Raw genomic sequence first — 17813 nt, 5'->3', positions numbered from 1 at the left:
AGATTTGATTTCTCTGAGTTTCCTGTATTTGTTCTTGTTTTCAACACGTGACAGTTTTTAGACAGCTTTAGACCTCCCTAAAGCTACAACTTCACGTCTGTTTGACAAAATGCTAACACTGGAGATTCCTTCTATGCAAATATAAAAAAGAAAAAGCATAAAATATTGTTTAAACAAAATGAGCACATTAATTTAAACTTGTGTTTTGCATTAACTCCAAATTCCAGAATTTAGGTCCTTTTTGTACATTGAGTACAACATTACAGATAAAACTGCTAAATTCATGTAGACAAAACGACCAGAATAACAATGTTTCAAAGGTGATCATAATTTAGAACTCCAAAGCCAGCAAGATGACGTGTAAAAGAAAAAATACAAAGAGGAGAGTGTACAAGTTTAACAAAAAATGTAGCTTTAATACATTTATTATTAGATTGAAGAATAAAACGAATCATCAGTCAAACACTAATTCGGAACCGTTTCCCTATATATTAATGTAATCTTTTCCATAAACAGTTTTTTTAAATAAATTTTTTGTCAGTTTTTTATTGATTTTTTTTTCATACATTTTTTCCTCTTTTGTTCTCTCTGTCTCCCCCTGGTGGAGGGTTCATTAAAAGGTTCCTCTCCGGCTTGATGTCATCCTTCCCGTGTAGTTTTTTTTGTCTTTTTTTTTGTCATCTCCTTCTATTTCCTCTTTCACTCTTTCACAAGTGTTCACTCCTCACTGGAAGGTGGGAAAGAAAAAATTTAGTTTTTCATTCCGTCAATATCGGTTATTCATTCACACAAAAAGCAAGCCAGTACTACAGCTTGAAATGTTTACCCGAACCTGTAAAGTACCACCAATGCATTTTCATGCAGATTTGAATGACATTTTTTTTTTTTTTTGAAATTTTGCTTGCTAATTATTGCTAATTTTCTATCACTGCGTAAAAAGCTACGAGCGTTTGCTGAGCGACAGTTCAAGCAAGGCGAAGCATTTTACATATTTTTTGTCACTCATGCAAATATCCTTGGAGCACAAACCTTTTTTTTTTTTTTTTTTGCATAAAACAGCGCACAGATGCCGACACTTAAGCATCTTCATCACTCATAATCAGTGTGAAACTACATAAAGTTCAGCTGTATTTAATGTTAGATTGGATTGAGGACCCCATACCCCTTCCCCCCCATCCTCCACCTCTCCAAAAAAAAATTGTTGGTTTTCACACTGATCACATCACTACACGACAAAAAAAAACAACAGCAAAAGTATCGTCAATTGATAATGCATGATGCGGCTTTTAGAGGCTCCCTCTTCAGGAGAATAGCTGAACTGCAACAAATGTCAAGCAAAATAAACTGAATTGCATCCAGGCATCTCTTTCTTTTTCTCTTTCTCTGTTCACACACAAACAAATACAGACAGACAACAAAGACATGTTTTAGGTACCTTGTTTTGTTACTTGGTAACTGAGGGAGGGAACTGGTTTAGGCTGTAAGTGAATAGAAGAATTAGTGAATGATGATGAATGGAGTGAGAGAGTTAAACATGGAAAGATGGATGGAATATATTTAGGGATTAGATTGGTAGATTTTAGTTACACAATCGGCTATAACCATTGATCAGTTGATTAATAAATGAATTTAAATTATTAACCAAAATTAAGGTCACACGTGGTTGTTCTTACCCTCCAGGTAGTTGCGAGCAACGAACTTCAACACCTCATCAATGAGGATGACGGGGAAGGACAGTTTCAGCACCACCATCCACTGTTCTACATTCAAGTGGGTCAGCTTGAAGACCATCTGAAGTTTGTGAAAATGAGAGAAATGTTTACATCAGCTCCTCGTCACTGACTCCCCGGATTTCAGGATGAATTTACTGTTGATAAAAGTGGTGGTGTTGGAGGATAGACGCAGCCCTAATGGCATGAAAGACTTACAGGCAGGGGGTCCACGTAGATGATCATGAAGTGCAGGGACATGGAGAGGGTCATGGCGGACAACAGCCAGAAGTTGCTCCATGGAGGCATGCGAATAAGTGACTGGTTCTCAGACAAGCTGGAGAAATGTAGATACAGGGTTTGAAATCAAATAAAGCGACATGAGTCTGACATTTGTAAAAACGGTATTTATTTATATGGTCGGTGAAACTGGAACAGGTTTTAGGATGCTTAACAACTTCCTGAAAATTCTCTACTTAGTCCTGCAAGTTTATATTGAAACTTTTAAGATCCAGAAGTTTGTTTCCAGTTACAAAATATATCATATAATCTCTTCGGCCTGGATGGAACTAGTCCAGTAGTATCTGGAAGGCCTATTTTTAATTATTCCAAACAAGCAAGAGCCACACCTGAATCCACCTGTTTCAATTAATGGATCAACTTTTTCAGTGGCTACTTTCAGGAGTGGCTCCTGGTTGGTTGGAATGAGAGCCGGCACTCAGACCAGAACTGTTAAAAAAACAACAATTAGGAAAGACCTTTCCTAACCCTTACCACCTACTCCAGGTATCCTAACCCCTGCTCCTGGAGAATTTGTGCTTGCAGTAGTTAAGCAGTTAAGGTCCTTACTCCATAGTCTGGGAAATTCTAGCAGTTTCTAATTTAGAACATATGAGTGTCTCCATATGAAATCTTTGCAAATCTTGAATTTTACTCCAAAACCATTTCAAAGAAAAAGGTTTTCACCTGTTAAGAGCATTGCACATCTCAATGGTGACCAGCACAGACAGGGCCATGGTCATGGGAGGAGCTGCCTCAAACACCTCACATTCAATTCCAGTAAAGTCCTCATTTTCATCATGGCACTGCATGAAGTGGGACTAGACAACAAAGGGATATGGGTTAAATTCTGGAAGAATGTTAGTTTTCGGTGATCTTTATTTAGTAAAATTGAGAAAAGTCCAGCAGACAAATGGAAGCCACGATGAGAAGGATTTACCAGCTGATAGTAGGTCACTTTGGGGCCCTCATCATCATACAGGAACCAGTAAGCAGCAGCACCAACAGTGGCAGCACCGACGTATCCTAAAGGTGAAAAGAAATCGCTTTTCAATTATGTTTCAAAAACATAGACCACCAGTTAGTTGTTGTTTTTTTCATTTGAGTTTATAAACTAGAATTAAAAAGAACAAGGGTGAACTTACCACCGATGGCCAGGTATCTGAAGAACAGCCAGCCAGAAATGAGGGGCTCTTTGGGGGAACGGGGAGCTTTGCCCATGATGTCCAGATCAGGGGGGTTGAAGCCCAAAGCGGTGGCAGGGAGACCATCAGTGACCAGGTTCACCCACAACAGCTGTACTGGAATTAGAGCCTCAGGAAGACCGAGGGCAGCAGTGAGGAAGATACTAGAGAATTTCAAGAGAAGAAGCACTAGTTAGCAACACTGTGACACTGTGACCATGGGGGTATTAACCTTCCCATATGTTTTCATTTGCCCAGCCAATCTTTGCAAGCCCATCGTGTGCTCTCACCAGACGACCTCTCCGACGTTGGAGGAGATCAGGTAGCGAATGAACTGCTTCATGTTGTTGTAGATAGCTCTGCCCTCCTCAACAGCAGCCACAATGGAAGAGAAGTTGTCATCAGCCAGGACCATCTCAGAGGCTGACTTGGCAACAGCAGTGCCAGAGCCCATGGCAATGCCAATCTCGGCCTTCTTCAGGGCAGGGGCATCATTCACACCATCACCGGTCTGGGTAGAAGAGTGCAATAATATGTTAATGTAACTAAAATCAAGAACAGGCTTTCTGAATGCAGATTTGTTGCTCACCATGGCAGTGATCTCATCGTGGCCTTGCAGGTACTCAACAATCTTGGATTTGTGGGAAGGCTCCACACGGGCGAAGCAGCAGGCCCTGGTTACAGCTTCGCTCTGCTCAGCACGAGGCAGATCATCAAACTCACGGCCAGTGTAGGCTCTTCCAGTCACATCCTCGTCCTCACTGAAGATGCCAATGCGACGGCAAATAGCCACAGCTGTTCCCTTGTTGTCGCCTGAGGAGAAAAGGTTTAATCCATTGGATAAGCTAGGTCCTGTTCACACACAATCATTGTCATGTTCTGTTTTCAAAATTTTTTAATGAGGCGTATAAACGATACACAGATCAGGCAGAACTTTATGGCCATCAGTCTAATATTGTGTTTGTTCCCCTTTTGCTGCCAAAACCAGTCTGACCCATCGAGCATAAACAGCATGAACTACTTCAATAATTTGAGCTTCAGGAGCTCGTCTGTTGGATCAGCCTTCGCTTCCTACGTGCATCGGTGAGCCTCGGACTCCCATGACACTGTCGCTGGTCCACCACTGTTCCTTCCTTGGACCACTTTTGATAGATACTGACCACTGCAGACTGGGAACATCTCACAAGAGCTGCAGTTTTGGAGATACTCTGACCCAGACATCTAGCCATCACAATATGTCAAACTCACTCAAATTCTTGCCCATGCCCATTTTACCTACTTCTAACACATCAACTCTGAGGACATGTTCTCTTGCTGCCCTATGTATCCCACCCACTAACAGGTGCCATAATGAAGAGATAATGTTTTTATGTCTTAATATTATGCCTGATCAGTGTATGTTTAAATGGAAAAGATGACAATCAAAAGTGGATCTAAGATACATACCAGTGATCATGATGACACGGATACCAGCATCTTTGCAGAGCTGAATGGAGCCGCTGACCTCTTTACGAGGGGGATCCAGCATGCCGACACAGCCGACGAAGGTCAGGTCAGTCTGAGGGATGAACACAAGAAGAAATTGTATTCTCTGTATCATGTATATGCCCATGGTGGACTGGTAAATGTGACCAATATGGAGAATAGGGATTAAGTGAATAATGCTTGGGTACTGATAACGGTATTTATGTGGAAAATAGGAAATATGGTGTGTGCTTTGGGACATGCCCTTGTAAGAATGATGATGGAAAAGTGGTAGGTTAAAGGACTTTGGAACAAAAGATTATGAGTTTAAATCCCAGCAACAAGAAGCTGCCACTGCTGGCCCCAACTACCCAGTTGTATAAATGAGATAATTGTAAATGTAAATGTGTATGATGGTGTTTATATTGAGGGGTTGGGGGCATGCCCACAAAAAAATATGATAAAATCCAGTTAATAAGTTGTGTGATTAGAAAGCATGCCTATTGGAGATTGATTGTGGTGTATCCATGGTCTATGTCAGGGGTGTCAAACTCAATTGCACAGGGGGCCAAACTCAAAGCACACTTTAGGTCATAGGCCGAACAAGAAAAACATTTATTGAACACACTAAAACGAAATGGTTTTTTTTTACATAAATATGAATAAAAAAAGACAGAAATATTATTCCAGAATAAATCAACGTAAACTTTAAATAACTTAAATTATATTCTGTCAAAATTATACAAGTTAGAAATATAAACATGCTGCAAAAAAACCCTGAAAAAATCAATTAAAATTGTGCTTTTAAGTAAACGTTAAAATAACAACAAATCAAAATAATCAGATTTCTTTGCTCTTATGCCATTTAAAAAAATAAACAGACTTTAAAAAACGTTCTTTCGCCTTTTCCCATTAGGGGTCGCCACAGCGGACCATCCGCATGTTTGATTTGGCACGTTTTTACGCTGGATGCCCTTCCTAATGCAACCCTCCTCTGATTTCTTAGTGTCAGTAAACATATACACAGAATCCCATCGGTTTTGAAAGGCTCTGTTTTCAGAATTAACTTTTCTCTTCGCCACTGTGAGGGGCTTCACAATAACTGTACAATAGGGTTAAATACATCAACAGAAGCTCGACTTGATTGACGCTGGAATGTTCCCAGGTAGCCTAGCTTTCGGTAAGGCAGCTGAAGCGCTGCATTATGTGATCTGTAGTTTGTGTTATCTGCGCTTCATATCGCCCGGGCCATTAATAACAATAATAATAGTTCTATATAAAATCATCTCACGGGCCGGATATAATTGTACATCAGGCCAGATGTGGCCCGCGGGCCTTGAGTTTGACACATATGGTCTAGGTAGAAAATAAGGTGTGTGGTTTGGGACATGCCCAAAGTGGACTGATGATGAGGTTTAAATGGCATGGATAGTGAATATTGTGTGTGGTTTGGGACATGCCCATATTGTTAAATACCTCATAGTCAGCAAACTTGGTGGCGTCTTCGAGTTTCATCTCCTCGACCTTCAGTGGACTGTCACGAGTGGCAAGGGCAAGGCAACGCAGTGTGTCACGGCCAGTACCCCACTCCTTAATGATAGTCAAGATCTTCTCCTTAATGGGGACAGTCAGGGGCACACGGGCAGAGCCAACACGCACATAGGTGCACCTGTCAATCACACCCTCGGGGGCACCCTATTGGTCAGAGTGGAGAAAATAATTATTCAAGCGAAAGACCTTGTAAAGTGCTCATGAAAAGGGAGAAACAGAAGCGAGAGCTCACCTTCACAAACATCTTGCTGCCGCTCTCTCCTCTAGTTGGGGTGCAGTACACAGACATGGACTTCCTGTCACGGGAGAACTCCAGGGTAAAGTTTTTCTTCATCAGCTGCTTCACAACCTGCAGGGAAATGAGAAGGACATTTATCAGTGGGAGGGTTTCTAATTTTGAAATGGATTTGAAACACAGCGTTAGTCCACTGTGGACTGGTGAGACTTACGCTGCAGCAGGCATTGGCTCTCTCCACACAGGACAGGTTGTTAACGCTGGTCTTGAACACGTTCATTTTCTCCACCAGGCAACACAGAGCGGTTTCAGTGGCCTCACCAACCTTCTCATAGATCTTCTTAGACTGTGAACACATACGAAACAGCGTTACAAATAAACACACGCAACACGGACTCTCAATGAAACAATATTATATTGTTTACTTACTCTTGTGTAAGTTTTAATATAATTTCCAGTGTTTTTTGCAATAATTAGCAGGTATTCGGATGTTAAAAGATAGGTATAAAAAGGGGTGGTTCTCACCTCGTTGAAATCAAGAGAGGAGTCGTTGCACAGGGCGCAGATGGTGGCGAGCTCCACCAGGCCATCGTGCTGACTGCAGTCAACTTTAGAACCTCCTTTGGTCCTAAACAGCAAAACATTCACACAAACTTAGACTGGAAAGTAACGAATTACATTTACTGTAATTAAGTAGATTATTTTACTTGTGTACGTTTTTAAAATCTGTAAATACTTTTTTTTTTTTTTACAAAGTTTTTTTAAGGTTTATTTAAGTATTGAACTTAACTAAATTTAAATCATAAATTTAATCATATTTAATCATAAATTTAAATCAAAAAATTAAATAAAAATAATGCAACGAAGGGAAAATCGCGAAAGAATGATGGAGACGGACAAGACAGTCGCCAGCGATGCAGATCCAGCTGAAAGCGAAATGCCGTCAAATCGAAAGTTGATTTCTCTTATTATCATAAATCACATTAGAAAAGGAGATTTGCTGCGAAAGTACATAACTCACATTAGGCTCAAGTCATGGATTGTAGTTTGCATTTGTTTGTTTTTTTGTTGTTGGTATTGTACTGTGAATAAAAATGTATTCCTTTAATTAAATACAAATAGTTGGAGATTTATATCCCCTTGTCCTTTTTAAACTGCACTAGAATCGTGCAAATACTTGAGTAGATTTTTAAACTGGTAACTGGTCCTTTCAGCTGTAACTGTAAAATTAAGTTCAGACAACAATACTTAAGTGTAACTATGATTATTATTAAATGTATAAATGCAGTAATTATTGTTGGTAATAAAACAAATGTTGGTAACTTGATGTTATATAAGAGGAATTAAACATAAGGACGGTAAGGACATGCTGTTCTAGGTAACTAATCAGTTCCGTCTACTTACACCTCGCCCTCGGGAGTGTATTTAGAGCCGGAGATATCAAAGCAATCCAGGGACACGTGATCACCATCCACTCTGTCGATGACGAACATCTGTCGAGTAAAATTAAATCAAGCGCAATCAGAATAATCGGAAATAATTCGACTGATTATTGGGGAATATCTGAAATGTGTCATTCTGCGCACTGATTTGATAAAAGTAAATTTTTCCTAGTGATTAAATCTCCAGGATGAAATGAAAATGGTCTTAATAAGCAGTAAGTTCTTGTGGTGTGCCAATATTTTGTCTTAAAAAAACACTCTTTACACTCTATACACCCTATACTCTATTAATATACTGATAACTTGTAGCCAAGTACTTGAACACAAAGTTGACTTTAAATAAAAATGTCCTACACACCTTTGTGACACACATCTGGTTGGTGGTGAGAGTGCCGGTTTTGTCTGAGCAGATTACAGAGGTGCACCCCAGAGTCTCCACGGAGGGCAGGGAACGGACAATGGCGTTCTTCTTGGCCATACGACGGGTACCGAGAGCCAGGCAGGTAGTGATGACGGCGGGCAGACCTGCAAAAAATATACTTTTAGATAACAATTGAGAGAACCTGTGGCCATCTTACCTACAGAACAGAGTGAACTCAAAGACAGCTAGCAAGAACTGTTAGCTTGCTAGTTTAATAACAGCAGTTTTTTTTTTTTTTTTTTACTCCACTAGAGTCAGTAGATGCTAATTTAGGATTATGCTATCCCAGTGCAATAGGTTTTACTTGCAAGCTGAAATGCAAAGTACATTAAACTTAGCAACACATTTCTCAGTTTTAGTTTATAATTCCTTTGCTTTGTGTTTTAGGACCAAAAAACTGTGCTAAGCCTTTAATATTTAGCAAAAATATTTGTTGTGTTGCTCACAAGGTAGTTTTCATACTAAACAAATATAACCCTTCATGTGTACTTTTTAATTTTCCCAAGCCACCATCCATTGACTAAAAAAATGTTTGTCCTTCAATCCGAATGCTAGTTGATCGATTGTATTTTAATGAAATGCTGGTTAATGACTGGCTAGGCTTTCTGTTATTTGTTCCTTTTAAATCAAGTTGTCCAATACAAGTAGGAATTTTAAAGCCACTGTCAATAGTACTGCCCCATCCTCCTTTTAAAAAAAAACAAACAAAACAAAACAAAAAACAAGTCTTACTCCTTAGAGCCCCTGACTTGTTGAGACTATCCAGTAACCCTGAAACCAAGTTTAGGTTTGCAAGAAGTTTTCTCCATCCAAATGATCTCCAAATCCTTACCCTCAGGGATGGCAGCGACAGCCAGGGCGACGGCAATCTTGAAGTAGTAAACAGCACCGCGGATCCAGGAGCCACCATGGACGGGATCATTGAAGTGGCCGATGTTGATCATCCAGACGGCGACGCAAATCAGAGAGATAACTTTGGAGAGCTGCTCGCCAAACTCATCCAGCTTCTGCTGCAGAGGGGTCTTCTCCTGCTCGGTGGCGGCCATCTGGTCACGGATCTTGCCGATCTCAGTGGAAACGCCAGTGGCGATGCAAACGCCAATAGCCTTGCCAGCAGCAATGTTAGTGCCCTGGATGGGAGGAGACAAAGGACGAGTATGATGAACAGTGAGAAAAGAAGATTAAATGATGCAAGCTTTAATTGACTGAGTGGATACATTGGGGAGCTAATCAAATAACAGGGGATAGAGAATGGATGGGTTCTCAATGTTGGTCCTGTAGAACCTCTTGCCATCCTTTACTGCTCTGACACTTGTTAAAAATGTATGACGCAAGTCTACCCTTGGCTTGCTCAATTAATGTATGGAGAACGCAACAAGAGTGAGATAGAATGAATGGGTAACTAAATATCGAGCATGGATGGACGGGTAAGTTATCACCAACTCACTGAGAACAGCATGTTCTTCTTGTCCTGGTTGACAGCTCTGAGGTCAGGGACGGCCTCGGTATGCTTGATCACACTGACAGACTCACCTGAGAGAGAGAAAGCATAGTGATCCAATCAATGAATAATCAATCGACCAATATTATAAATTCCGAGGGTAAGGAGAAGAATGTTAAGATTATAACCTACCAGTAAGGATGGACTGGTCAACACGCAGGGTGGTAGAACGGATAGCGGTAATTCTGATGTCAGCAGGGACTTTGTCACCAACTGAAGTAAAGACACAAGTTCTCAAAATTATTATAGTTTATAGGTGTTTACAGGGGGGTGGATTTGTCAAAAAAGAATCCTGGTTCTTTAAACAAAATGGTAACTGGAATCTAGAACTACACATAATTTATATATATATATATATATATATATATATATATATATATATATATATATATATATATATATATATATATATATATATATATATATATATATATTAATGTTTTTTTTGTTTTGTTTTTTTTTTGGTGCTATTTGAATGCCACCATTCTAAATCTGATCTGGAGGTTTCGCCAAGAACTTCGAGTTTTTTTGAGGGGGATTAAAATCAGGATTCATATCCAATAGATTGAACAGGGAAGAAGCAGGAAGGCCTAAAGAAAGAGGCAAGTGGTGCAACTAGCAGGTGTCAGGAAAGTATTTATACCCAAGATTTTGTTTTCCTTTTCTCAGCATGTTTTTAAAGTCATCCCTCATGCCTCCACAGTTCTCTTGCTCCCTCCCTTTCCCACAGCACCCTAAATAACCTGATCATGTCATGACACATGCTTTATTAGCAAGCTAGGATTTTACATGGTTTTTACAGCCCTTTGCTAGGATGCTAACTCCTTGAGCAAGACCTGCATGGCCTCACTTGTATGTGCCAATTTGATAATATTCTGCGATTATACTAGTCAGACAGGGGTGGATGAGGAAACAAAAGAAGAGCAAAGATGCCTCACCAGAAACCTCAACGATGTCACCAGGGACAATCTCTCTGGCCTTGATCCTCTGCACACTCTTTCTGTCAGATCGGTAGACTTTGCCCATCTCGGGCTCGTACTCCTTCAGAGCCTCGATGGCGCTCTCAGCGTTACGCTCCTGTCACAGTTAACACTCCATTTAAGTCCTCAGTCATATGACACAGATCATAGATCATAAACTCTGATTTGAAAACCGTTGCTCTTACCTGCCATACACCAACAACTGCATTGGCAATGAGGATAAGCAGAATAACAAATGGCTCAACAAAGGCTGTGACGGTCTCCTCACCTTCCTCAAACCAAGCAAGCACCTGCAGAGAAAGAGAGGTCGGATTAGGCTTCAAGAGCAACCCATACACTTGTTTCAGCAAGTTTGTGAAAAATGTGCTTCTATTAAAGTGATATTATTGGTTTGTCATATCGATGATGGCATCTTGATATGCATCAGAGAGGAAATTTGGATGTACTAGCTTCATAATTCTTACACATACATGATTTCACTGTTATTCACAAGTGCTTTATGACAGGAGAAAAACAAACTTCAGCTGGCACTTTAAGATATGACCCCCTATAGTAGACTTTATATGTCTACTATAGATGTTTATTTTGTAACCGCGATCCCCAGATCCATGGCCAAAACGGGATTCCTGAGTGTTCATAGTGATCGACACTGGTCTTGTGAAATGCAGACAAAAATACAACTATATTTTATAGTATCTTGTTGCATAACATTGTCAGATTCGATGTCTCAGAGTCTATGCATAACACCGACCCTCCCTTCCTTGTACCCCAATTCTGACACGCTGAATTGCGTCTTCCCTTGGTCCTGACCTTTGCTAAGATATTAAGTTTCTCTGCCCAGCTCAAGGCTTTTCTTAAAATAAACACCTCTTGCCCATCTCCTTTGCTCTTCAATATTCTCCTTCTAAGGCCATTGCGACAGCTGGCCAAGGCATGGGGAGGAGGGCAAAAGCAATCGATACCAACCCTTACTTCTTAACACCCCTAACATAACCTACCACACCGTAACCCCCCATTCCCTAAAAGAAGCACCCTTGTCAAATCATGGACGACTTCGAAAGAAGAGTAAACAAGGAGATAGATGACATAACCACCAAATGGCATCGATAAGCTCTTTAAAGAAACTATTTCAGGTGCACGGCGGAGAATCTGCGCCATCTTGGAGGGTCTTATGTTGCGTGATGCACAGCTGTCATTCATCTGCAAATTGGCAAGCGGACAAACATAACTCCTTTGACCGCATGCCAATTTGGCAAGCAAAGCATGAATGTATCACCATAGATGGTATCAGTGTGCAGGATGCAGTAACAGTGTGATAAATGAGGGGGATAAACGCTTAATGCTAAACGCCTTCACTTGACCGTCAATTGCGACCTTGACATTTAATCGAATTGCACGAAAGGTCTTAAGATCGTGGTTGCCACACTCAGGCTGATCAATAAAGCATGTTGTTCCCGAACATCTGATTATATCGAGGGTATGATCGTACTATAAGACCTGTTGATAATTAGTTGCTATATCTTACTCATAACTACATGTGTGTAATTGTTATCAGGTAAACCTTGGCTAAAAACTAAACTAACTTAGCTCAAGTGGCCGGTGCATCACTTCGATTTCTTGGATCTCCTGAGTTGCTTCATCGAAGACAGATTGATTTCCTAGTTTTGCACTTGTGAGTGATGATTAAACACCGGTTTGTGCTCTCAGTTACAGCTTTGTTTTTTTCACCCCTCAAACATGTAATGTAGGTACGCTCAATGTTTTGGTCACTTACGAAAGAGATGCAAGCAGCAAGCAGCAGAATTCGGACAAGCAGATCCTCAAACTGCTCGATGACCAGTTCCCAGATGGTCTTTCCTTTAAGACATTGGGTGAGATTGTCAGAGGCAAATTCAATAAACATTGAATGTATTGGCATTTGCTACAATTGGCTAACGGACCCAGTGGACTAATAGATCGAAGACCAAAGATTTGTTTAGCTGTTACTTAATTACAGGTCGTAACCCCATGGTTAAATAGCTATTATTAAGGCTAGAGTATGGAAACACAATCAAGTTTGTATACCTACCCTCCTCAGCTGGCAGCTCTGGAGATCGGGTTAACAAGAAACAGAGAGAAAGAAAAAAAACAGGTAGATTAATATGCAAAATTATGGCGTACATTTTTACTGATTACGTCCCTGCAATTTGTAAAAACCTTTAATAATCGTCATCTGATACAACAATTACTATTACTTCCAGCAATTTAGCTTGAAGAAGACCTTCATTTAGACTTACACATCAAATTTTGAGTTTGACTGGCAATTGAAAATGATTCCTACAGGAAGTACATATGTTTTTACATTTTTTAATGAGCTTTTCTGTGGTAAATTGTGGTATAAAAGATGGTAGATTGAACATGTTTTGGCAGGCACACATTTATTTCAAGACTTGGATGGAAAACATTTGTAGAATGTACATAAACGAAGCTCCTTTCACAGAGCCATGCCTTTACAATCTCATTTTTAAACCGAACACATGGAAAGAAGCAAGTGTTTTCCTCTTTGCGCTGTTGTGTAAATCATGGCTTCGCAATGCCAGCTGCATTTTTGAGAATGCAAACCGACCGACTCTATAAGAAGCTCCCTCCTCCCCTCGAGCATAAATACCGCTCATGAAATCAGCCTTCTCGAATCACCGAAGCTAGGCCCTTGCGCCATCACCTGTCTCCTTTTGCTTTCCTCTTGAGCTATTTTAAAGCACTGCTTCTCAACTTCTGGTGAACAACCTGTCAGTGTCACTTCAAGCTTCACCCAAGAATTTAGGCCGCATGTCTTATTGTTGGCATTATTGTACCGGGTTGCACATAAAAAATTCTGCAAGGTGGGGAAATCAAGACAACACTTGCATCTGCCAACCAAATCAATCAATCGCAAAATTAATCTAATTTCTAGTTTCATTCTATTCGCAACCTAGTAATGACCTGGTTGAATTCATTGCATTTCTCCATTCTCTGTTTCTCACCATTGGGGCCATACTTGGCCATGTTCCTCTTGACCTGGTCCGGTGTAAGCCCGGTTGTCTCGCTCACCCCGAAGAAGGATATAACCTCTGCGGGTAATTTGGTGTAGGCGTCCTCCATCCTGCTAGGGCTGAAGGATCTTCAGGAGCAAAATAAGTGTAGCTGAAAGTGTTTGTCTATCCGTTTGTGCTTCTTTTGCTCGTGATGCTCTTTTGGACCAAGAAGTCTGTCCCTGTTACTTTGACCCCCCTCCTTACAGGAGTGCTGGACTGACAGAAAGAGCAAACAAATGCAAACGTGTGTAGTGTTTTATACCACCGCAATCCTTCCTATTGGTCAAGCTTGTCTGTGGTCATGCCCCTGAATTCCGGCTCTTCGTTTATGGCTTTGCGGGGCGTGGTTACAGCCAAGGATTCAGACTTGGACAGGAACCCCGAGAACTTCGGGGGCTGATGGGTTGCACTGAAATGAAAAGGAGAGCTGTTTTTGGAACATGCATGGTCAGTGGAATAAGGAGAAAGGAGAAGGTGAGAGAGTGAGACAGAAGACGGGGTAATGAAGGGAGGGGGCATGAGTGATGGCTCAACTGGCCCCTCACGAGGTCAAAGGGGAAATAGGGAAAGTGCTAGCTGGTAGAAAAGTGCTAGAAGTTTCATTAATTACAATTCAAGGGGCAAACTGGTTTAAATGCTTTACATTCCACTGCATAAAAACCTTCAAGATCAGGTCAGGCAGTAAAAAAGATTACAAACGAATAGTGGAATAAAAAGAAGAAATAGGGAACAAAAGTGTTCAAAGTTGCCAGAGTGGCCAGTCAGTTTGAAATAAGACTAAAACAAGACAGAAGGCAGAAATGAACAGACATAAGCAAGCAGGCACGTCACTTAATATGGGAGCCTACATAAGGAAGAAGGGGATCATGTTTTATTTCTATTTTTTTTACAGGGAGGGTGGGGGGACAGGGCAAAGGACTAAGAAGTGATATACGGTGCTTTCGGAGGTGGACCCTAAAGCAGCTAATACACATTTCAACGCCACTATGGATAGCGCTTACATGTACACACACATGTGGCATATCCATGTGCAGCACATAGCAAAGTGGTATGCCGATGCTCAATCAGCTCGTGTGCGCGAGAAGCTTTTAATAGTAAATGTCTGGAGTTTGCACTTGCGCTGGAGCCGAAAGATGAGAAAATTCAATGTTCAGCGATCGACAAACGAAGCGTTCTCATTGCTAATAAACAAAAATAAAAGAGATGAATGAATGCCATAGTGATTAGCATACCCACGTTTTCTAGTCGATATGGTCTACTGATTGGAAAATCATAACGGTAAAATATAGCAAGCGAACAAACCGTTAACAAACTACCTTCGATGATTTCATTACCGAGCATCAGAACAACACTGCAGACTTAATTGCTTTAGAGGAGGCATGTACAACCCCCTCAGAATGATAAGAGGTCAACTGTTTAGTGGATGTTTTTTCAGCTTCCACCAGTTAAGGGATTTCTTACATTCATTAGACTGTCCTATGGGAATTCCAGTGGTTCCATTTGCCAGTTGTTCAAGAATTCCAGGAAATTCACTTGAAGATTTGGTTTTCAAAAAGGCTTCCATCTTGACTCAATAATCTTATGTATGACATGTCTCTCATTTAATGCAGATTTCATTAGCAAGTCTATTTATATATTAGGTCAGAATTTACTGTGTTGTTCAATCCCGAAAACAGCTTATCATCTGTCTGAACTGGAACTTATTTCGTGCCATGGACGCTTTAATCGTGTACTTCTCAGCGGTGCGGCAACTAATATCCGTACCACAAGATCCGAAGGTTAAACCTGAGCTCCGGTTACACACAGTACAGTTTCACTCCTGTCTGAGTGGGTTTCCTCAGGTTCTCCAATTCCATCTTACCCAACACCCCCTCCACACACACACCCCACCCCCCCAAGTAAAAAAAGAAAGGTTAGGCGTGAATGAGTGTGTGAAGGTGTGTATAATGTTCTTACATATCTACCCTGGTACATACGTAGCGTATTCCCTGCTTTGCACCCAGTGTTCCAGGGATAGATTACAGGTCTACCACAAGCGTGAACAGTTACAAGATGATGGATAAATGTATCTAATAATTGGGATTTGGCTGATTTTTAGCCTTGTGTTAAGTAGTTTGTAAGGAAACAAAGCTTTCGTCTATCTTTTTCTTCCCTGCTTTTATCCAACAAGGCTTAAACATTTCTGTCAAGAATTAGCATTTCCAAGATCCCTTTTATTAAAACACATGATATGAATGACAGGATGTTAACCAATCACTAAACTAGTACCAGGGGTTATTATCAACATAACGTCACAAAAATTTGTAAAATGCTTTATTTATATTGCAGTAATTACATGTATTTATAAAGAGAACTGGGTTCCTCAGAGATACAGAGTGGATCTGCTTTTTTTCCCAACTGTAATTTTGCCATTACATATGTTTGTGTGTGTTATTAAATGCGTGTCTTATTTCTGTTTCTTTTGCAGTATTGTATAACCGAGGCCGCTAATTCTAGGCTCAGGATCGGAGTGTACGCAGGCAGCAGCTGTTTTTGCGACACTTGTGCCCATGGCAAAGTTAAAAATAACCCAAGACGAGCCGGGCGATGGCATACACACTATGGATTCACATATGCTAATTATAGCAAAAAAAAAAAAAAAAAAAAAAAACACTGTTCGAATAGAAAAAAAAGAAATAAAATACTTCACTCAGCTGTGAATTTTTTTATTGGCTGAATGTTAAACACCGGGTTCTAATTATATTTCTTAATAGATTCATTAGTGAACATGATTCCTACTTGGCGCAGATGTTCACGCCTTCCCTCGCACTCAATGCCGTACTATGTTCAGTAGGAGAAGACATGCAGAAAGCAAGTGTCTTACAAGGACTCTGCGGACATGTGGGTCACTCTTCTACGGAGATCTGAAGATTTGTCTGGCTTTAGTTATATATACAGACAGCTAGTGACTTCAAGAGGGCAAAGGCTAACAGGTTTCCCTGAGACACATGAAGACACATGAAGAAACTGCTGCTCATACAGTTTGAGTTTACATTAACCGTCCTTTTTGTACAAGTAGTCCACTACTTACAGAGATGCGTTCCGATGACCCCATCGTAACTTGAAAATATCGTAAGCCTAGCCTACCCAGATATCTTAATAAATGGTGATCAGTATGGGGTTGTAATTTCTACTATGTGTACTGTAATTTGTTCAGAATTTAACACATAACGGTACATAATTTAGCAAAACAGAGCAATTTACAGTACCATACTGTATAAACTATGGGTGAAACATTACACAGAATTCACACTTCGGTACGTACCTCGGGTTTAAAGTCACGTTTCTGTTTGAATTCGGTGGGGTTATTTAGTGGGAAGAAATTCAAAACATAAAATTGCTTGTCGTTTTTTTTATTATTATTATTATTATTATTATAATTATTATTATTAATAACCCAGTTTATTATTATTAACATTTGTGAACATCAACAATTTTTTTTTTATACATAAAAATTAAATAGAATACTTAAAATTTCTGCAATACACTTTTTTTATTATATTGATTACATTTAGTAATAAGTTTAATTGTCAGGATTGTTTTCTTTTAAGAAAAATGTTGAAGCTGTACATAAAACGTTAAAGAATCCATAGGGCTAAACTTAGATAAAAACTTGTGTCAAATGTGTCAGGGGAGTTTTACAATGCACTACAAATCGTATTTCCGGTACGGAGTGAGCAGCCACAGTGACACTGCGCTAACTCTAGTTTGTTTTTTATACCCCTGGCATTGTTGTGTGGTTTCACGTTTCAAGGGAACTCAAGAACTATGGGACATATTAGAACATATCACATATCAGAACTATGTTCTGCATTCAAAAAAGTTCGTACTAATACGTGTGTTACACCCCTAATACAAACTATAAAGTCTATATCAGGGGTGTCCAAACTTTTTTTTCCTGAGAGTCACATACAGAAAATATATGAAGGACTGGGCCAATTCTTCTTTTGGTTCT

The 17813-nt window shown here is 40.1% G+C and overlaps 1 protein-coding gene across 2 annotated transcripts; it reads right to left on the bottom strand.

Moving 5' to 3' along the window:
• Window positions 1-391: 391 nt before the first annotated feature.
• atp2a1l (ATPase sarcoplasmic/endoplasmic reticulum Ca2+ transporting 1, like) lies at window positions 392-17160 on the bottom strand. Of its 2 annotated transcripts, XM_083557087.1 has the most exons (24): window positions 13769-17160; window positions 12835-12852; window positions 12541-12623; window positions 10952-11056; window positions 10725-10863; window positions 9919-9999; window positions 9733-9818; window positions 9118-9415; window positions 8223-8389; window positions 7827-7915; window positions 6948-7050; window positions 6637-6768; window positions 6420-6536; window positions 6113-6331; window positions 4619-4730; window positions 3762-3985; window positions 3463-3683; window positions 3134-3336; window positions 2929-3014; window positions 2676-2809; window positions 1929-2046; window positions 1674-1791; window positions 1436-1478; window positions 392-727 (listed from the first exon to the last, which is right to left on the bottom strand). In XM_083557087.1, the coding sequence occupies exons 1-23, from the start codon at window positions 13884-13886 to the stop codon at window positions 1474-1476; spliced, it is 2976 nt and encodes a 991-aa protein (XP_083413213.1). In that variant the 5' UTR covers window positions 13887-17160; the 3' UTR covers window positions 392-727; window positions 1436-1473. The 2 variants fall into 2 exon arrangements, with proteins under 2 accessions (XP_083413213.1, XP_083413212.1); XM_083557086.1 differs by lacking the exon at window positions 1436-1478.
• Between the last annotated feature and the right edge of the window lie 653 nt (window positions 17161-17813).

This window comes from Silurus aristotelis (assembly GCF_946808225.1).
Source record: "Silurus aristotelis genome assembly, chromosome: 12".
In the NCBI taxonomy this organism is placed as follows: Eukaryota; Metazoa; Chordata; class Actinopteri; order Siluriformes; family Siluridae; genus Silurus; species Silurus aristotelis.
Note: the sequence above shows the minus strand (reverse complement) of the source record. Positions and strands in the feature narration are given on the sequence as shown.

Excerpts from the sequence above, each read along its gene's own strand:
- atp2a1l (XM_083557086.1), bottom strand. The coding sequence starts at position 13,886 with ATGGAGGACGCCTACACCAAATTACCCGCAGAGGTTATATCCTTCTTC. Across the intron at positions 8,390-9,117 it reads TGTCGCTGCCATCCCTGAGG|GTCTGCCCGCCGTCATCACT; the intron begins GTAAGGATTTGG and ends TATTTTTTGCAG. Across the intron at positions 3,986-4,618 it reads CCGTGTCATCATGATCACTG|GCGACAACAAGGGAACAGCT; the intron begins GTATGTATCTTA and ends TTTTCTCCTCAG.